This window comes from Arabidopsis lyrata (assembly GCF_000004255.2).
Source record: "Arabidopsis lyrata subsp. lyrata unplaced genomic scaffold ARALYscaffold_1, whole genome shotgun sequence".
Classification (NCBI taxonomy): domain Eukaryota; kingdom Viridiplantae; phylum Streptophyta; class Magnoliopsida; order Brassicales; family Brassicaceae; genus Arabidopsis; species Arabidopsis lyrata.
This window is the reverse complement of record NW_003302555.1, coordinates 4,209,562-4,230,966: the sequence shown is the minus strand read 5'-3', so window position 1 is coordinate 4,230,966 and position 21,405 is coordinate 4,209,562. Positions and strand designations below refer to the sequence as shown.

At 36.6% G+C, this 21,405-nt stretch overlaps 6 protein-coding genes across 7 annotated transcripts in view; 3 read left to right on the top strand and 3 right to left on the bottom strand.

The window, feature by feature from the left end:
- LOC9325896 (putative protease Do-like 14) overlaps window positions 1-1,380 on the top strand; it is a 2,656-nt gene extending 1,276 nt beyond the window's left edge. Inside the window, exons 2-5 of the mRNA XM_021013507.1 lie at window positions 6-401; window positions 678-895; window positions 989-1,073; window positions 1,151-1,380. Coding sequence (XP_020869166.1) covers window positions 6-401; window positions 678-895; window positions 989-1,073; window positions 1,151-1,282 — 831 coding nt within the window. The 3' untranslated portion in view covers window positions 1,283-1,380. The remainder of the gene's footprint in view (window positions 1-5; window positions 402-677; window positions 896-988; window positions 1,074-1,150) is intronic.
- Window positions 1,381-5,047: 3,667 nt separating this feature from the next.
- LOC9325895 lies at window positions 5,048-5,578 on the top strand. The gene has a single exon (XM_021013503.1). The coding sequence runs from the start codon at window positions 5,048-5,050 to the stop codon at window positions 5,576-5,578; it is 531 nt and encodes a 176-aa protein (XP_020869162.1).
- Window positions 5,521-7,687, top strand: LOC110224625. Of its 2 annotated transcripts, none has more exons than XR_002329128.1 (2): window positions 5,521-7,271; window positions 7,334-7,687. XR_002329128.1 is itself a non-coding variant. In XM_021010971.1 (2 exons), exons 1-2 carry the CDS (start codon window positions 6,875-6,877, stop codon window positions 7,522-7,524), a joined length of 588 nt encoding a protein of 195 aa, XP_020866630.1. In that variant the 5' UTR covers window positions 6,640-6,874; the 3' UTR covers window positions 7,525-7,687. The 2 variants fall into 2 exon arrangements, 1 of the variants encoding a protein (XP_020866630.1); XM_021010971.1 differs by having other exon boundaries at window positions 6,640-7,271.
- A 6,468-nt stretch (window positions 7,688-14,155) lies between these two features.
- Window positions 14,156-16,023, bottom strand: LOC9325894. The gene is made up of 3 exons (XM_021015134.1): window positions 15,311-16,023; window positions 14,979-15,166; window positions 14,156-14,900 (listed from the first exon to the last, which is right to left on the bottom strand). The coding sequence occupies exons 1-3, from the start codon at window positions 15,963-15,965 to the stop codon at window positions 14,421-14,423; spliced, it is 1,323 nt and encodes a 440-aa protein (XP_020870793.1). The 5' UTR covers window positions 15,966-16,023; the 3' UTR covers window positions 14,156-14,420.
- A 318-nt stretch (window positions 16,024-16,341) lies between these two features.
- Window positions 16,342-17,661, bottom strand: LOC9325893 (EMBRYO SURROUNDING FACTOR 1.3). The gene is made up of 2 exons (XM_002889783.2): window positions 16,656-17,661; window positions 16,342-16,556 (listed from the first exon to the last, which is right to left on the bottom strand). The coding sequence occupies exons 1-2, from the start codon at window positions 16,717-16,719 to the stop codon at window positions 16,351-16,353; spliced, it is 270 nt and encodes an 89-aa protein (XP_002889829.1). The 5' UTR covers window positions 16,720-17,661; the 3' UTR covers window positions 16,342-16,350.
- A 1,469-nt stretch (window positions 17,662-19,130) lies between these two features.
- LOC9325891 (protein POOR HOMOLOGOUS SYNAPSIS 1) lies at window positions 19,131-21,405 on the bottom strand. Its single transcript, XM_021015139.1, has 9 exons — window positions 21,069-21,405; window positions 20,797-20,913; window positions 20,562-20,627; window positions 20,322-20,428; window positions 20,084-20,242; window positions 19,814-19,998; window positions 19,664-19,716; window positions 19,537-19,564; window positions 19,131-19,414 (listed from the first exon to the last, which is right to left on the bottom strand). The coding sequence occupies exons 1-9, from the start codon at window positions 21,339-21,341 to the stop codon at window positions 19,356-19,358; spliced, it is 1,047 nt and encodes a 348-aa protein (XP_020870798.1). The 5' UTR covers window positions 21,342-21,405; the 3' UTR covers window positions 19,131-19,355.

Below are 21,405 nucleotides of genomic sequence, written 5' to 3'. Positions count from 1 at the left end.
GCAAGATCTCGCCGCCTCTCCTCCTCCGTCGTTTCTATTCAACAACAACCTTCGATCCTCCATCGTCCTCTGACGACGAGACCCCTTCCGATCCCTCTTTTCCCCGGTTTAACTCAGAGATCTTGGATTCGTCCCCAGAGAATGAAGAGTACGAAGATCTTACTATCACTCAGGCAACTCCATTAGTAAGCCCATCGATTCATCCTATTGGTAGATATACCGTAGCAGATGTAGCTGAGAGAGTGGGTCCGTCTGTGGTCCGAGTCGTTGTTCCGAGTAGTGATAAGCGGAAGAAGAGTCAGGGCTCCGGCTTCTTCATAGATCGTAAGAGAGTTCTCACTTGCGCTCATGTGGTTGTCGACACTGACGAAGAGGGAGAGATTCTTTCATATCCAGATAAGGTAATTTCAAGACTTATTTTTATTCGACACACTAGATTAAATCAGATATGAATATTGGGGAATATATATTTTATCACATTCTTAGATCTAGAAACTTATTTTCACTATACCCTCTTTATTTTAGCTTGTGCGAATATTTATTTTGCTAAATGGTATAACACTAAGATTCACTGTTTCGAGTTAAATAACTCGTAATTTCTGAATTAACATATCAAGTGTTTTTACAATATTTTTTGTTGGATCACTATTATATTAATTGCCATTCTATAATAACAGGTAGTGTTAAAAACTCATAATGGAAATTTTGTTGATGCTAAACTACTGACACATACTGTATCACTACATTACGATATTGCCGTGCTTGAAATTACGAGCGAAGAAACATTTCAACCCGTGATGTTCGGGAATTCAAGACAAGTGCTTCTAGGAGGGTGGGTTATTGCTTTCGGTTCTCCGAACTATATGGATAGGACACTCTCCCTTGGAACTATCAAGTAAGTTCTCAATTTAAAAGCTATTGTCATTCTTTTAATGATTTATTTCCCATTATTCTCATTTTGTTTTCTTATTCTTTTGGTTTCTGATAGCTGTATTGACAGAACCGATGTTGAATTGCGCTTGCCTAAGCATAAGAGAATCTTCTATTTTCAGTGTGACTGTATGCTTAATGTGGTAATCTAATTATTTAATAGACATTTGTATAATCTTCACTTAAAAGACTCGTTTAATATATTTTGACTTTCTTGCAGGGAAATATGGGAGGTCCACTAGTGGACCTAGAGGGTAATGTCATTGCTCTAATCTCCATGGCCTTTGTCGGAGGTATTGGAATATCAGTTCCTATTCACACCGTCCGCAAATTTCTAAAAGATAAATTTTGAAAAATAGTACATAATGCGATACTAAGTAATATATTGTTTGTTTTGAACGAGTTTTATGTCCCTTTGGATTTTTTCTATAAGTAGTCAATTTGCTTGAATATTCTATTTGCCTAGAAACAAATACTTTTATTCTTTAGATATAAATAACACTTTAACAATCACAGATACATAAAACTTTATAATTTCGATGGTACAAACAGTTTAAGGATGGCAAGATTTTCATACATACAAGGAAAAGGAAAACAAGTTTCTAGGATTTCTTACTATGAAGTAACTATCATAGATACATGAAACTTAATAAAGATCCACATGAGCAAACATAGTCCAATTTTATTCCCAAAAACCGGAATTAAAAGCACACACGAAGAAAGACGATCTAAAATAGAATTTTCTTCCCATTGCATATAGTATTTAAAGTTGTTTCTTTCAGTAGCAACTGAATCTTAAACATTTTAAGATCCATTATACCACAAAAATCAAATCAGTAGAACTCGAAAAATACGAGCCTGATGCCGATATATGACTTGCCGTTTTGCCATTACCATAAACCCAAGTTTATTTGTCTCCTCCTCTCTTCTCATGGCCAAGCTAAACAAACTGTTGGGGAGATTTTCCAAAATGAGGTTCCTCTCTCTCTTTCCTTGAATGGCTTTGTCTGCATTTGCTGCCGGTTTCATTCCCTTGAAGGTTGAAGGTTTTTATTTTATTTTAAATGAATTATTTGGTTGAAGGGTTTAAATTAAGAGATTTGTGGGCGAAATCGCTATCTAAGAAGCTAATATATGTAGAGAGGTGGAGGCTGATTTTATTTTTGAAGGTGGAGGAGATAACTATTAGATAATAACATCACATTTTATGTTTGGTCCTAGTCATATATATGAAAGGAGGCTATCTCTCTCCATCCTTCCGCCACGTCAGCATTTTTGGCTCTTCTGGAGATGACGCATCAGCTTTTATTCGTCCAATCAAAACATTTCATTAATACACATCAGCTTCTAACTATAAGTGTCAAATGGAATAAAGAAAATAGCCCATAACGGATGGACCATATGTGTGTTATAATCTATTAGAGTGCAATATTTATGGGTCGAGCCCATTTCATTGATGACTTAATGCTTTTAAACCCAACAAATATTCTAAGTTCCCACAAGACTTTAACAAAATAGATCTCTCCCACTCTCTGCTCGATCATTCAATATAAAAGAAGAAAAATCTCAAGGCAAATTTCTCAACTTCGTAAATTTCATCCTTCATAGTCTCCCTTTCTGTACATCATCTTTCTTTAGAACAAATGTTTTTTACGTTCTAACTGCCAGAATGGAGGCCACTATAGAAGTTACACAAAAACATATTCACACTCACAGCTTATGGAATTACAAACTTTCACTACTATAAACTCTATAAATACTCAAACAGACATTGTTTATACCGGATTATATGTGTTTCAGACAACATTAGTAAATGTTTACCAAGGTGCAAGGAACATAAAGACGATACATAACCACCATCATGTACAACATACACGAGAATTACAAAATGAAAACATCAGATACAACTCAAGTTGACAATATCGATATACACAACATTGAATAGCTACTCACCTGAATTATCACTGAGGTCACATATATTCTGTAGCGTCATTTTTAGTATCGTTTCATACTCCCTTTTAACTTTTCCTATCAATTGAAACAATATAAAGGTAAATCAGTTTTCTAATTTCTACTCAAACCCAAAGTCACCCGCGGCGACTGTAAAGGGTGATATCACCGATCTGGTTTACGGCACTCTCCAAATAAACTCATATCGTCCGGGATAATAAGATTTGTTTTCTTTCACAATCAAAACAAATTCAATAGCTATAACTGCACTTATTCTAAAGAGAGGCTATTGTGGAAATATCATTCCAAATTTTTGTCATTTTCATAAATATTTCACTGTAATGCCATTACCAATATTAATCGTTGTATGTCAAGATGTTTGCATGGCTTCAAACATCTTTTGAAGTAGGCTCCTTTGATCACAAGACTGGCTTCAAAAAATTGTTAACACATCTACCGCGGTTACTTGCCTTTCCTCCTACCGCCTCGTTTCTTCTTTCTTTAATTCTTTTTGCCTCTTTTCTACTGTCTTTTACTTTCCTTGCCTCCTCCAATTTCTCCTCCGATCTTGATCTTGATCTTACCGTAATTGGTAATCTTCTTATCTCTGTCATTAGTTCTTCAAAAACAAGAATGTAGCAAATGCCTAACATCAAGTACACCACTAAAAAAAATTCCCTACTATTCATTTAACGACTCTCTCCTCTAGCTTATGTATCCCCTTTGCGGGTTTCTTCGTACTTCCACCACCAAGTTGTCCTCCAAATTTGCCAAGAATCATATTCAGTTCAAACATCTTCTCTTCTCTTTCTTTATGTTTACTCACGCTACACTAAACTATAGCCTCTGTTTCTTTTGAGGCTTTCCACCAAGTGCATTCATTTATTATTCTCCAATGCTTTCTTATTTTTCATGTCATGTACCTTCAAAGATTAAGATCATATTAAACAAAAAAAAAAAGATTAAGATCATGTAATAAGAATATAAACTTGCATCACCATGGGGAGTGTTAAACTTGTCAATGTCTTCAAAGTAAGAGAAAACATAATGAATTTGAGGATATGGAAAACATCTTCAAGCCTACAATTCTTCACTTTCTCTTATATCATAATGCTCAAAGCAAAAATTGGCAAAGGCAATGAAAATTTCTACAACTTAATAGTCTATATATGCTTCTCGTATTGATCATCAAAGCTTGTGTATCTAGATCTACCTGAGTCTTTCCTTATGATATAACAGAGACAATTACACGCATCAAGAGAGAGAAGACCGTGGTTACCAAAGTTCTCAACATCATTCATAATCTTCCTAAAGCTCAAGTTAGTATCAATAGTTCCTGAGATTTGATAAAAGAAAGGTGCACCCCATGCCTTGTTTTTTCATCTCCTTTGGATTGCGATTATACTTTTTTTTTTTTTTTCAATTATCCTGAAACAAAGAAGAAACATTAAACTTTGCGACTCCATAACTTGAATCTGTGAAAACATCACAATCAAATTCCGATTCCCATTTGCCCGATTAATCTAGATGCGAACAATTACGAAAGACGATGAAATTTAGAGATCGAAAATACAAACCTGAATGCGAAAAACATGGTTGGGAATAAGAAGAGATAATCGAAGAAGCTAGCTTGGCTGCTTGGGAAGGATCGGCTATGGAGTCGAAAAGGGTTTTAGGAATTTGACCGAGAGTTCACCTCTTATGCCACTAATCGAGAATCGGTAACCTCTTATGTCACTCTTATGTTTGGTTTTTATTATCGAATTAATTTTAAATCGAGAAAGTGAGTAAATTACATAAAACCCAGACGAAAATAAGTAAATTACGACCCAACCAAACAATCAGAACCCAGCCCATAAGAAAATAACCCGGCCCATATAAAATCCCCAAATTTACCCTAATTCTGAAAATTTCTCTAAGTAAAACTAAAACCGTAAAAATCATCTCTTTCACTACTCCGCCGTCTCCGAGTTCTCTTTGTTCTCTCTGTCGCGAATCTCCGTCGCTTCTTTTCCGTTTTCGTTGTATCCGGCGTATCGTCGTCTCCGCCATCTTCTTCTAGCGTGGGAACTTCGTACTCCGTCATTCGTCTCCTCCGTCTCCTCCTCAGTGGTTTGTCTTTTCGTCTCCTCCGACTCCGTTCAGCGTGTCTTCGTCTCGTTCTTATATGGTTCGCGTGAAAGGTAGAGATAACAGGGTATATGAATCAACAGAAGGGTCTCGAGAAGGGGCTGCAAATTCGGATCCAACAAAAGCTTCGACGGACGCTTCAGTTCCAACAGAAGCTTCGACGGACGCCGCAATTCCAAAAGATGCTCCGACGGATGCCGCTTCTCCAACAGAAGCTCCAATGGATGCCGCTGTTCTTCCAACAGAAGAACCGACGGATGCCGCTGTAATTGTTCCAACAGTGGAATCCACAGAAGCAACCACCGAAGAATTAGAAGTTTTTTCGGTTCCGGAATTGTCTGATAAAGAAGAGAAAGAAGAAGCCAGTGAGTCAAAGGAAGAAGAAGTCGGTGAGCATGATAAAGAAGTCTGTGAGTTGTCAATTGATGGTCAGGGTTGTGATAACGAGGAAGAAGAGAGAGTTGTTGATGCTGAGGGTGAAGATGTTGCTGGTGATAATGAGGAGGAAGATGTTGCTGGTGTTATTAAGGTAAGTAACAGTTTGTATTTGTTGTATATGGTGTGTTAAAGGTAAGCAACAGACATAGTTGTACTCAGTTGTATGTGTTTGAATATGCAGAATATAGTTGATGATATTGCTGCTGAGGAAGAGGAAGAGGATAGGGTTAATGATGTTGCAGCTGATACAGATGAGGATGATGATGATGAGGAATCCCAACCACTGCCGCCAGAGAGCATGTACTTTAGTCCAACTGAGTACAACAAGGTATGTAAGGTAGGGAGTAGGTGTAGAGTTGGCCAAACAGTGGCCATGATAGAGGCATTTGATGAGGAAGTTAGTTGGTTTAGGAATCATGCTCAGTTTAGGCATATATTCCACATGCCTAAGGAACCAAATCACATGATTCAAGGCATGTGGATGCTTATGCTTTGCACTGCTCGCACGGATATGGAGAATGAGTGTTGGTTTGTTGTGAATGGAGTACCTATAAGGTACTCCTTGAAAGAGCATGCTTTGTTAACCGGGTTGGACTGCCATGAGTACCCAAAGAATCATGAGAAGAAGGGTAGTTTGAGGTTTGTCAGAAGGATGTTTGGGAGGACAGACCTAATCAAAATCAAAGATGTAGAAAAGAAGTTGGCAGCTATTAAGAGTGAGAAGTGTTTGGATAGGAAGAAGTTGATTATTTTGTTGTTTTTATGTGAGGTTGTGAAGGCTGATTCTAAGGGTGATGGGAACATAGAGCAATTCCTGTTAAGGATTGTTGATGATGTTCATGCTTGTGAGACATTCCCGTGGGGAAGGTATTCTTTTGAGCAATGTATGACAGGGATCCGGAGAATGATGAAAAACTTGAAAGGTTCGGTGAAACCAAAAGCACAGAGCAGCTTTTTTGGATTCATCACTCCTCTTGAGGTAAAAACTTGTGAATATTGTAATGAGTTACAGTGTTAAAGTTATAGTATTAAAACTGTATTATTGTGAATGTGTAGATTTTTGCATTTGAGTGCATACCACAACTTGGAAGGCGATTCAGAGAAGCTGTTCCCGCAGCTAATGACTGTCCAAGAATGTGCAAATCTAAATTCACTGACAGTTGCATGAAGGGCGTTACCTTGGATGAAATAAACCAATCCCTTGGTGAAATTAAGGTTAGCTTTTGGTGCCTTTACTTCTCTTAGTATGCATATGTATTGAGATTGATGCTATGTGTATTTGACAGGATATCTCAAGCATCTTGGAACCTGATATGGATGAGAAAGAGATGTTGTCTGGCCTTGTTGAGAAAGATGTTGATGAAGGGATGGGAGAGAGCAGCTGATCAGAAAGAAGAAGAAAATCTGGTGGAAAAGTCTATACCAGATGGACTTGCAGGCTCGGGGTTTTGGTGATGTTGTCCCTGAAGTGGCTGAGAGGCTTGGTGATGTTAAAGAAAGTGATGGTGAAGTCCCTGAGAGGCTTGGTGATATCCTCTCATTACAGTCAGCTGTGGACAAAGGATTTGCGAAGATCATGGAGAAGTTGTCTGAGATGGATAGCAAAGTGAGTATGCTGGATGGGAGAGTGAAAGACTTAGAGGGTTATGTATCAGTCCAGCTAGAGAAAGAACGGTACAATGAGTATCATCCAGGGACTTCAAGTGATTTTGTGCCAACCTATTGTACACCAACTACTAATCAACCAATAGCGAGTCCGACAAAGGCTTTGGTCCTTCACAGTGGTTTCACAGACCCTAAGCCAATCCAGATTCAAGAATTGAGTGAGTTTACATTTTTGTAGTTTTTATTGTAACATACATGTTCTAACATTGGAGTTGTGTAGGTGATGAAGGTGATCAGGAGCAGCTGGCTAGGAAAGAGAAGGAGAACAAGAAGAAGAAAGCAGTGAGGCCGAAGCATAGTGGCCCTACAATCCAGACCGGGAAAAAGAGACAAAGGAAGGCTTCCAGGTTTCAGGCTGAAGAGTTTACAGCAGAGGGGAAGGGGAAGGGGAAGAAGCGGCAGAAGAAATAGGCATGGACACACGGGTACTTTATGAGAGATCACTCTTTATGAGTAATTGCTTTTGTGTAGGACAAAACTTATATTTTCTGAGTATTTTGCGGTTATCTTTTATTAGGATTCAAAACATTGTACTATCTTTTGGTTGTGTTGTGGTTTAGGTGCATTTTTTGTATTTGGAGTTTAGGTTGATCCAGAAATTATATTTTAAAAAATTATGCATCTGGTCCAACTACTAACAAACGTGGGACAACTATTAACACAAGTAGGACAACAGGAACAACGATTAGTAATCCTGGGACAACTATGTGATGAACCAGGGACAACAGGGATAACTACTAACAATACATGGACAACTACTATTAAGAACGATGGACAACATGGACAACTACTAACAATACAGGGACAACTACTAATAATCCAGAGACAACTATGTGGACAACCAGGAACAACTACTAAATACAATATATTTAAATTTTAGTTGGACCAGTTGATCCAGAGACAACAACTATTAAAAATACTTAGTGAATACATATAAGTCGGGGTTGTACCGGTTGAACCAAGTACAACTACCATTACTGCAGGTACAACTACTAATAATACTTCATGAAAACACAATTCCATATCCAAAATACAAATTCAAATATTACAAAGAGTAGGTGGTAATCATACAATATTACCACCTTGAAAGTAACCCCCTAAGCCTCGCAATCTCGACTTCTTTTGTGGCTAACCTCTCTTTAAGGTCATCATTTCTTCACGCATAAGACGAAGAGTTTCCCGGATCGACTCCAATGCAGGATTTCCACCCCTCCCATATTCAAGAGAGGTTAACACGTCATCTTTATGTCTGTCAAATAGGTGGTGTATCTTGGACAGCTCCTCAGTTACCGCCCAATCCCACCACTGAACTAGGTGATCTCGATTATCCTTATATTCGTCTCCATCCTAAGAAGAATATAAAAAGTTAAAACCAGCAAGTTGTACTTAGTTGTTCCAGAATTGCAACTAAACCATACCTTAAGCATTGGGCATCTGTATACGCGCTCTCCTTGGCGCTGTCCTGTTAGACATCGCTCAAGTTTGACCATCTCACCATAGAAACACCTCTCGGGAACACCATAATTCGCATCTGCATTACATTCTCCACTGTTGATGCTTGCTACGGATGTGGAGGGTTGGGAGTAACTATAAGGCATATCTACGGTTTAGAAGATGAGTAGATCTGACCATTCAATCAAACATAAATCAATTAAATCTTAGTAAATTCGAATTAGTAGAAAGCAGATCTATTAAATTGAAGTAGTCTAAGAGAATTGCCATACCTTATAACGGCGAGAGAAGGAAGAAGGAGCATAGATCTGAAAACCCTAATTTTTTGGCTTCTCGTTTTCAATAACAGAAGAAGAAGAGAGAAGAAGATATGTGAGAGAAGTACCCAGATTTCGCAAAATTTGAAGAAATCTGAAAACCCTAATTTTTGGTGGTCTCGTGAAGAAGAGAGAAGAAGAAGAGAGAAAAGAAGAAGAAGAATCGGAGTCGAGATGTGAGAGAGAGAGAGAGAGTAGACTTATTATATGAGAAGACTAGTGTGAACACATTTTTGTGGGACCGGTTTGAGTCAAAAACTAGTCAAAGACTAGTTTGAACACATTTCTGTGGGACCCCCGACAAATAGATTTTCTACATAGTTGTCTTTAGATGTTCAGTTGTCCTAATTTCCTCACAGTTGAACTATTTCTAAATTTGTAATTTTGTAGTTGAACCTTAAAAAATACCATAGATATCTAGTTGTTCACATCAATTTCCACATTATATTGGTGTTTAAGAAGTTTTCATAGAATAATTTGTCAGAAAACATAGTTTCCATACTTCTTCCATCTTTATAGATGATCTTGAACTAATTGTTCATTATTACCTAAAGAGTGATTTGTGTAATTTTGGTTTTTGCTCACATTAATTATTGATAATGTTACATATCATATATTAAAAGTATTAAATGTACTTTCAGAGTTTAAAAATGTTTTAATCACTTATTATGGTATAATTTATGTAATTTTGTATTTTTTGTAGTTTTAGTTGTTTCCAGTTGTATCGGTTGAACCCAGAAACCATTCTTGCTAATATTGTAAAAAAATAAAATAGTTTATATTACAAACTTATAAATAATAATCCATATATTACAAAGCGATATTAGTCTTACAAATAAAAATACAAGTACAAAGTTGTTTAAGTTGTTCCGGTTGAACCCAAATGGTTACACAGTTGTTCCAGTTTAACCAAAATGGTCCAGTTGTTCCAGTTGAACCGTATTGGTAAAGCAGTTGTATCGGTTGAACCAGGGAATTAATCAAGATGCTTCTGGATCCTTGGGCTGTAGCCATCTCTCCAAGTTAATTCCTGGAACAGCTTTGTTACTCTTTCTCCGTTTTTCTCCAACAGATGGAAACCGTTTATCTTGATTGCGTCCTTTTTTTGGAGTGTAATCCGGCGGCTCAGCTTCCAACTCTTTAACTGACTCGGGAATATTCCATTCTGACTCATGTGGCACTACAAACAACGTCCTGTAATATGCCAATGCCCAAGTATCAATCAAATAAAAGACGGAGCAAAGTCCATATATGCTTACATATGCATTTATCCCTTCCTTGCGGGCTAGGAACCTTGATGCGGCAATGGCATGGACACACGGGTACTTGTCTATATCAAATGTCTTGCAAGAACAAGTTTTCATTTTCAAATCCACCAAAAAGCTTACCGACATCCCATCAATGACGTTGTATTCTTGTCTATAACTGTTAAGCTCAACAACTTTTAACTTCGCAGCAACTGGACATCGAGCATGCAAGATGTTCTCCACAAAAGGCACAACATGTGATGTGCTCGATGCATTACCTGAATCTTGCCTATGGTTGTTAAACCATTCAGAGAACTTCTCAACCATGGCATCAATCATAGGTAAGAGGTGATACTTCCTCGCTTTCCTAAACACAGCGTTCATGGACTCCGCAACATTGCTAGTGTCTATGTTGTACTTGTCTCCTTGGAAATGGTACCTAGACCACTACTCTCTCCCTATGGCTTTATCTAGATAGTCAGCAGCATTAGACCACCGACTCCTAAAAATACCATATTCTCTATTGAACTCACTCTCAGTATAAGCATGAGCGCACTCCAAGAACTTCTTCGCAGCTCCATCCTTATCAGTCTTAGCACGGAGTCTTAGATTTTGAGACAAATGCCATATACAGTTTACATGATGCGCATTCGGGTACACCGTCATGACAACCTTCTTGATGCTTTGATGCCTGTCACTAATAAACACCAAATCAGGAACTTCTGGATATACAGTTTTCAGCTTTTGGAAAAACCAAATCCAACTAACATCCTTCTCCGCATCAATTACACCAAATGCAAGAGGATAATGGTGATGATTAGGATCTTGAGCTGTTGCAATAACCAACATCCCACCATATACAGTTTTGAGATGAGTTGCATCCACAATTATCACTTTCCTCATTTCCCTTAAACCTTCAATGCTAGCTCCCAAAGCGATGAATAGGTACTTGAACTTCTTCTCTTCCAACTCCACACTTGTTACAGTCCCTCTATTTACCTTCTCTAACATGTAGAGATAAGAAAACAACATCTTGTAGCTTTTTTCTGGTCCACCTCTCACTTCACTAACATGCTGCATTTTCCCTCTTAATGCAGTGGAGTATGAACAATGCACACCAAGTCTTCCTGTCACAATAGACATGATGCTTTTTGGAACTGGGGTCTGTAGATTACCTGGAAAGTCAGCATGCAAAACAGCTGCTATTAATCGTGGTGTTCCTCTCTGTACACTATTGCTTGTAGACTCAACAGACCGCGAGCATGTATGGATCTTTCTATGCATTCTAACACTCCAATAATCTGATTACTTTGTTCTCGCAACTCGTAAATACCATTTACACCCTTGAGAATATTGTTTGCATCGTAACATAAGTCTCAACGGGTCAGACTTAACTGTTAAAACCCCATAAACTTCTTGTTTTGCAGCTTTGTTTACCAATTCCCACAGTGCCTCCTTAGAACAAAATTCTTGATAAAGTTCTATACCCGTACCATCTTCCCATTCTATATTCTTCGGAGTACCTTTTACACGATTTGGAATAGCTGGAATATCATCAAAATCACACATACCATGCACATCTTCATCCAAATGGTTATCCATCGACCTTTCCACAGCCACAACTTCCATACCTGTCACATTCTGACACACTTCATTCACCATAACTTCATTCACCATATCTTCATTCACCAAAACTTCATTCACATCATTCACCAAAACTTCATTCTCATCATTCTCCAAAACTTCATTCACATCATTCTCCAAAACTTCATTCACATCATTCTCCAAAACTTCATTCACATTCACTAGCTCCACATAATTCCCACTAACTGAACTTCGACGCTCCGGTACTAAGATTTCCACCCTCTGGTTATTGTCACTTAATACCTCCACATGCAACACTGGAATACGACCCTCTTCATCACATTCTGTTAAGAAAATGTATACGTCCTCATCATCTACAATATATGTCTCTCTCCGAGCTTTAGATAGATTGTAACTCAGTTTCAGATTCCCAGGGACTCCATTCTGAGCAACCTTCGTAGTGATCTTATCTAATAGCACCGAATAAGTTATCTTCTCTAAACATGCCGTCTTAAACGATATAGCGTATAGTGAATTTTTAAAATCCACTCATTCCGTTCTAAATAGTACCCTCCATAGTCAAAATGTACGTAGTCTGGGTCTTCTTCTTCATCGCCGCCTGAAATTACAACAATTTTAAACATAATTACCAACACAATTTGTCACAGTTATACTAGTTGTACCAGTTGGCCTACAGTCTATCATTTGTACCAGTTGGCCTATACTCTAACAGCTGTACCAGTTGACTATGGAGGGTACTATCCTGAAAATACAACATTTAAAAACAGCACAAATCTACACCATTTTTCACAGTTGTACTAGTTGTACCAGTTGGCCTACATACTATCAGTTGTACCAGTTGGCCTACATACTATCAGTTGTACCAGTTGGCCTACATAATAACAGTTGAACCAGTTGACTATGGAGTACTATCCTGAAAATACAATAATTAAAAACTGCACATACACCATTTGTCACTTTTATACTAGTTGTACCAGTTGGCCAACAGACTATCAGTTGTACCAGTTGGCCTATAGTCTATCAGTTGTACCAGTTGAATAATTAAACTTAATTGTACCAATTGAATTCTCGGCTGAGATCTAACTCGATTCTACATAAAATGTGACTCGATTCAACAATGGACGAGCTACATTCGTTTAATAACCATAGCAAATACCTCAATTCGCCAATATACATTCGATAAACCCCTATAAAACCCAATTTTCATTTGAAATCCCTAATTTAAAAAAATTCCAGATTACTCATAAATTATCTAAAATCCAAACAATGCAGCAATGCCAAGAGGATTTATGAGAAGAAACTAACCGGTTTTGAGAAGGAGGAGGCACCTGCTGAGCCGTAGTTGCAGATTGGAGTGAGCGGCGGAGGAGGAGAGAAGAAGAGGAGCGTCGGGTGAGGTTCGGAGAAGAGAGAGAGAGCGGAGAGAGAGAAGGACGAGAGAGGAGAGAGAGGAGAGATTCTTTTCTTTTTCAATTTTTTTTTCCTTCTTTCATTAAGGGTATTTTGGTCAGTTCACATTTTCGGTGGCATGTAGATTTTTTGGTGGCATGCCAGATTTTTTTTTTCTCAAAAGTGGCATAAGTGACAATTTTTCAATTTGACCGGGATGGGCTAAAGATATTTACCTTTATTAGGAAATAATTGATGGAAAAGAAAAGTGACATGTAAAAACTTTAAGCTGAGTTGTATTAATGAAATGTTTTTATTGGCTGATGTGTCACACTCAGAAAAGCTGATAAAGCTGATGTGTCAGATCAGGAGAAAAACCTAGTGTTTTTATTGTATTGATAATAACAAATAAAAAATAAACATAAATTAGCAAGAACAATCAATAATTTTTTCTTCACAATTTTCAAAACAAACCCACGCGTAGCATGGGTATTCATCTAGTAATAATAATCAGTTTTAGCCTCTTAGTATATGGATTTTGGACAAAAAAATGGTTGGTTCCGTATGTTTTTGTCTACGTGCTTTAAAATCATTGCTTCTATATATATATTTTTTCTCAAATGCTCCTCTCCTAAACGAGAAAAAGAAAAAAGAAAAAAAAAAACGAAGATTAATTCATTTGTGGCTTATTCTCATATCATAAGTTCTTTCACCAAGAAATAAAATCTACACTTTATCTTATTTTTCTAAATACCCTTCTAAGTTCTACCTTTACAATAATAGTATTTTTTAATTTCCCCCTTCCTTTACAATTTATTTTAATTAATCCGAAAATAAACAATTAATTATACAAAAGAAAATATTCCAACCAATCAATGCTCATCTTAGATAAGCAATCATCAAACTGTTTAATTTGGGTCTCATAAGTTATGTTGTGATCTTTCTACAATTGTGTGAAGTATGTTTCACTTGCCAATTGAGATCTTTGAGATGCACAATTAAGTATCAATCATATACTAAACACATTTCATCTAGTTTAATAATCACTTGCTGCCTATTAATATTTCATTACATCGACGAGAGAGAACAATACAATGAAATTGAAGTGATGAAGGTAATCTTCTGTACAGCTTTCAATCAAAACCTTTTTTTTTTTTTTTCCTTCTCTTTGAGAGCAAACATCATAAATCCACAAATAATCAAACTCGCCCAAAAGACTTTCACGATTTGACTCAGCACACATTCCTTTTTCAGTTCTATTGCTTCGACAGGGCAATTCAACAAGCCAGATGATGTTTCATGCTCCTTTTTGGTCTGTGCCCTTTGATGTAATCTTAGACTTGAGTGCTAAGCTACTTATATCGTCGTCTCCTTCTAGATCACTGAAAGAAACATCATCCTCATTCACTGTGAACATTGGAGCCCAAGAATTAGCAGAATCTTCTTCGTCTGGCCAATCATCATCATCGTCATCAACATCTTTAGATGCTTGGCTAAGGCTTGCACTATTTTTGTCGTTCTTCTGGATTGGTTTTTCCTCGATAACAGCTTTATCGATAAACTGAGCGTTTTCAGACCCGTGTTCGAAATCGCGATACATAATCGAAGGAGGTTCAAAAGCATATATTCTTGGAGAAAGAAACTCAGGAGGAGCATGGTTGTAGTAATTTGAAGTTGATGGTGTAATATCTTCCTCAAGAATCTTATCTCTACCTTCTTTTGAAGAATTGGTCTGATTCTGAAGCTCTTTCATCCACAATGCTCTTGCTTCCATCACCTGAAAAAGCAAAAGGGTTTTGCTGAATAACAACAACAACAATAATTTTGACTCAAGAAGAGATTGAGGTTTTTTTACCTGTGGAGAAGACAAAAGATGAGCATCGTGTTTATTGAGCCTCGAAAGAAGAAGAACAAAATAGACTTTCCAGAAGTAACCAACACTCATATGACATGGACAAAGCTCTATTCTCAATGCAGCTAACCTCGGAGCAAGACGCTCAATAGCTAAGGCATGACCTCTTTGAGCATCAGTCATTTCCAAATCTACAATAGATAAAAGTTGAAATAATCAAACCTTTGATATGCCTATAAGTCAAATCAATGAAGACTAAAAGCCAACAAATTTGACTTGTGAAACTCCAACAATCATTGTTATTCAATCCGAAATTGACTCAATGTATACGTTACCATCAAGATCTTCGTCAGGATCAAGAGGAAAATCCAACCAAGTTTCTGGATGCATTGCTATGTTCCTCGCAAATGCGAGCACTTCGTCGGTAAGAGCAACCGCAGCAATCTCTTCTTCTTCTTCTTCTTCTTCTTCTTCTTCTTCATCTGTTTCCTCTTCTTCTTCTTCCTCCTCAGGATCATTACACACATTTTCTACCGCTTTTTCTTCCAAATCCCAGCTCCTAAACCTAATTCCAGTCTCCGGCGTATCACTTCCAACACACGATTCGTCCCGATCTGAAGACCGAGATTGATAAACTCTAAGATCCGAAGACCGCGATTGATTCGATTCAAAATCTGAAGACCGAGATTGGTTAAATCTAGGATGGTTTGATCGATCGGAGGAAGAAGATCCATCTGGTAACGGAGCGAGAAAGTTAGCCACACCACGAAATTGACGCGTGAGGGTATGACCAAGTTCCGTCAAATCATCTTTAACACCACGCGCTTGAGCCTCCTCTTCCGGTGACAAACGAACGGCGTTTCTCTCGTAATCGTGTCTTTCCGTTGATGATCTCGGGGTCTTCTCGCTGTTGTTGTCTTCGTCGTCGTCGGCGGCGGCGTCATCGTCTCCGATTCCATCGTATAAGCTTTCCAAAAAATTCGAAAACATTATGATTGAATTCTTTTTTTTTTTTTTTTTCCTTTTCTCATTAATCTATTGATCCATTAGGTTGACTCAAAGCTAAAACTATAGTACAATTATTTTATTTTTGCCCAACAAACCCAATCCAAATTAAATACTATTATATACTTGTAATTTAGTTTAATTTCCATAATTTGGAACCGTTTTTTCTTTTTGGTGGCCAACTGTTATTGGATTATAACACCGGTAAAAATAAATTTTATATTTAGAAATGTAATTGGTTGATATTTCATTACATAAAAAGAAGAATATCAATCGAAATAGATGTCATAAAAACACCATTGTTATTGAATAAGAACGTTTTGGAAAAGCTACAATCGAATACATTAATTAGAATATTTATCAACGGTTTTTAAATCTGCTTTGGACATTGGTCGAAACAAAGCTCCTTAGCGTTGGGAAATTCTTTCTCTTTCCAACAACGATCTTTTTTATGTTTAATTTGCAAGCAGCACCAACAATCACTTTTCAGTGAGAAACCACTGCAAGTCTCATGGATACACGGTGGTATATAGATTTTGCTCGATCCCCCTATCTCTTTCACCTCCATCTTGCCACCTACACATTGATTTGAACATACACGAACCAAATTTAATAGTGGAAAGAAAAAGAAAAAGAAATAGGCAATTGATACGAGAACAACCAAATTATACGTACATTCATGCAGAGCAAAGAGGGAGAGCATGATTATGCAGATTAAAGTTGTATGTGATGATACCATGGTTTAAACAACTGTGTTGTGAGTTTTATTGTCTTCTCGAGTTGTTGTATGATAATGTAAAACTTTTGATATATAAAGAAGTAGAGAAAATTGAATTAGGAACAACTTAATTTTCTTTTAAGGAAATAACAAGATAATTCTTTAACTTCAGGATTTTTATCCATTTTCAAATATTTTGGTCAATTTTTCCAACGTCTCGGTTAAGTAATTCATAATTATTATTGAAACTATTTTTGTTAATGTATTATATTTTTATTTCGAGTGTGCTGATTTATTATTGAATGATTAAACTATTATTTATCGAAATACATATCATTAAAAAAAAAAACACATTGGTATTGAATAAAAAAAAGCTTTGGAAAAGCCTGAAATCGCAACATACTTTTTTAAATTCTTTTTTTTGGACAAATCAAATAAGCAACATACAATATTCGATTTATCAAACGTTTTTAAATCTGCTTTGAACATTGCTCGAAGCAAAGCTCCTTAGCGTTGGGATATTCTTTCTCTTTCCAACAACGATCTCTTTTATGTTTAACTTGGAAGCAGCACCAACAATTTTTTTCCCCTGAGAAAGCGGTGCAAGTCTCGTGGATACACGGTGGTAAATAGATCTTGCTCGATCTCCTTATCTCTTTCACCTCCATCTTCCCACCTACACATTGATTTGAACACACACAAACCAAATTGTGTGTAAACAAACCAAATTATGTGTGTAGAATAAACATGACTCGAGACATAATCAAGAAGTTGTGGTCGTAAACAAGAAATGGATCGTGATAGTTTTGAGGTTTCTTTGCTCTTGTATATATGAGAAAAAACAAATTATATATACGTACATGCATGCAGAGCAAAGAGGAAGAGCATGATTATGCAGATTAATGACTTCATGGTTTGGGTTTCTCAAACAACTGTCTTGTGAGGTTTGCTGTCTTCTCGAGTTGTTCTGATATGTAAATACAAAACATTTTATAAATAAAGAAGTAGAGAAAATTTAATTAGGAAACACCTTAATTTTCTTTAAGAAAAAAACCAGATAAACCTTGAATTTCAAGATTTTTTTTTCTGGTTGAATTTTCCAATATCTTGGTCAATTTTCCAACGTTCTCTGTTAAGTAATTCATAATTATTATTGAAACTATTTTTTGTTAATATATTAAATTTTATTTTGAGTGTGTTTAGTAATTATTGAATGATCCAACACTTATTTATCATGGTCAAACCCAAAATAAGGTATAAATTTATAGAGTTTTCAAAAAATATTGTAGAATCTAATCACCTTCTAAACTCGTCTAGATAATTTACTATAGAGAATACATATTGGAATACAAAATTCTAGATATTGTAATAGAAGTATCTCGTTATTAAAAATTTATAATAAATTCTTGTATGCAAAAGGGAAATCAAAGATCTTTCGGCTAATTGCTTTATTGGACTAAAATAAAGCAACGTTAATTAAAACACCTTTGAAATTTATTAAAATCCCACCTAATCTAAAAAAACCACGAATCAAATTAACATTCTTACTCCAATACATCCACTCTTGTACATGTTTTCATACAAAGCTCTTTGGCGTCCGGATAATCTTTTTCTTCCCAACACCAATCTTTTTTAGTTCCAGCTGCGAGACAACACCAACAATCATTTTTAAATGGCAGGACGCAATTGTCGTGGAAACACAATGGTACATAGATTTTGCTCGATCTCCCTATCGTGCTACCTGCACATCGATTTCAAACACATAAACCAAATTCTTACTATAGAAAAAAAAAACAAAGAGACGTTTGATATATGTGTCTTATAGACGTGAGAAACAATTATACTTACACTCATGCATGGAGAAGAAAGAGAGCATGACTATGCAGATTATAGCTATATGTGATGATTTCATGTTTTGGCTGTCTCAAAAGGACCGTGTTATGATTTATTCTTGTTTTGTAGAATTGTCCTAGTTTGCAATACAAAACTTACTCAATATATACTATATATGTTGAAAAAGAGAAATTTTAATTAGGAAAGACATAAATTCGAGAGAATATAATTTCAAAATTCTGTTGATTACCTAATATCTTATTGCGATTCATATCCGGATATATTATTTTTTTGACCATAATCTCTAAATTCGAAATTGGAAGTTCTCGAATTTAGGGATTGCAATTTCTAAAATTTATTCTCTAAAATCAAAACAGGAAAGTTCTTGAATTTAATTTCCAAAACCATAGTGACTTCAAAAATTATGGTCTCATTCTTCCCTTCCCTATTCACGATCCTTGCATGCAGCTTAACTAATCACCCATGTGTCGAAAATCTTTAACCATTTTTATCAAAAATGAAAAGGAAATGTAATATAGCAAAATCTAAGAAAATCGTCGTATAAGATATCAGTAATTGTGGACGACAAATTGAAGATCTTCTTGGCTAATTGCTTTTTTGGATGAAAATAAAGCAAATTAATACATTTGTCCTCAGTTGAACAAAACAAAGAAAAAAGAAATACATTGTCCTTCACCAATGTTGGTTGGTTCTTTTAATCTCAATTGTTTAAACAGTATATATATTGAATGAACAAAAGAGTAGAAATGGAAAATAAGATGGATATCTAGTCAAATATATATATATTGACTGTATGATGAATCTCAGCTAATCCAGTTACCTCCAATTTCGTCGATAATTCTCTCTACTTTCTGCAGCATATCTGGATAATGAGAAAACCACTCGTTAGAAAGACTTATTAAGTGAAGTTTGAAGCTTGAATATGAACTTGGAATCTATATGGGTCAATATTGTTTGTGTGTGTGTATTGGAGAGAATGTTCACCTTGAAATGAAGAATCTTCCATGTACCTCTGCCAAAACAAGAAGTTCGAATCCCAAATCATAAGATATCATTAGCATTGTGTTGATGTGTTGAAAGAGAAAAGAAATTCGGGTTGTTTATACTGTACCAGTATCTGTGACTTTAGATCAGGATCCTGCTTCACAGGTGTTTGGCCTGCATCTATAGTTGGTTTCATAGGGGAGGAAATGTGTTAAAAATGTGTGAAAGAGATGATATGTCTTAAACTTCGAACAAGCAGGATCAATGAAAAATGTACCTAGAGTGGAGTCAGGGAAGCAACCAGAGAGTAAGGAGGTGAAACTCGGAGGGAGATTCGGGATTTGATTTAGCGTGGATTGTGATGGATATAAGGCTCTTCCAGTTTCATACTCAGGTCTTGGTTGCATTTCAGGAACATAACTATCAAAAAATCTAACCATATTTGGCTCTTCTTCAATGGCTCTGCAGAGAAGAATATATATTACCATATCTAAATTGTTGGCTCAAGCACTTGTATTAATCCACAAGTCTGTAAATATGATCTAACCTGGGGAAAATCTCATTTGAAGGGTTGTAATCTGTCTGGAAAGAAACCTCGGACCTAATTTCACTTTTCTGGTTCTGAACTTCATACTCAATTCTTGGTTGCATTTCAGGAACATAACTATTAATAGGTTTAACCATATTTGGCTCTTTCTGAATTGCTCTGCAAAGAGGAGTTTACAATATCGAAACTGTTGGCTAAAGAACTTGTACAAATTCACAACACTGTAGTGTGATCTAACCTGGGGATGATCGCATTTGAAGGGTTGTAATCTGACTGGAAAGAAACCACCTCACACCTAGTTTCATTTCTCTGGTTCCGAGCTTCCTCTAAACCCTTAAACTTCTCCTGCAAACAGAACAGAAAAGGAATCATTGGCTCAGATTCGAAGAAAATAGCTTAGAAAACTAGAGTCAAGGTTAGTGAAACATCATCTCCATCTGATCAACATGTAAGGAAGCTCTTTGCAGTAATAGCTAACCTTAAGAGCTTCCACAAACTCCAACGCTGCATCACATGTGGAAAACCTTAAAGCAAATTTCTGGATCTGGAGAACAACAACAAGCACAATATAACCACATGATTTCAATTCACAAATCTAAAGTATCTACTAACTCATGAACAGTCATCAAATTCTCCTTAGGTTACACTAGTAAGCTTATTTATCTCTTAAATTCCAGAAAATCCAAAAGAGATTGAAAGTGTTAAGAGCTTGCCTTGTTTGCAGAATCCGTATAGGTAACGAAAATCGCTCGACTACCACGAGACGGAAACCCAGAAACGCATGACATCTGCGGCCATGTGAAATTCAGCTTTGAAATGTAGTGTTCTTCCTGTAGAAATCGAATCATTCGAAGAACAATTAAACACCATGAAGCTAAATCAAACATGGATAGATCTCGATTTCAAAATTTGATTAAGCTTCAACAATCGCGAAACACCAACCTAAACATCCGATTTATAGTATAGAGAGCAAAAATCAACTCACAAGGACTTTCTCGCCGAGTTTGACGGAGAGAATCACATCGGATCTGTTGACTTCGTCGAACATCTGGAGAGACAGCGTCGAAGAAGACGCCGAGAACCAGGTTCCGTGGGGCGAATGATACAGCTCTCTCCTTCCGAGAGGTCTCAGACCTGGACACTGAGAAGGAGTAGATGGATAGTGAACAAACCGAGCAAAACCGATCATCCACCGGTAAATTTCTGAAGAAGCCTCCGTGTTTCCACGGCGGGTTGATGCTGTTAGAGATCCCGCCATCTTCCTTGAGATATTTTTCTCCGTTTCGAAATGTTTTTTTCTTCTTTTATTTTTTCTTTCTGTT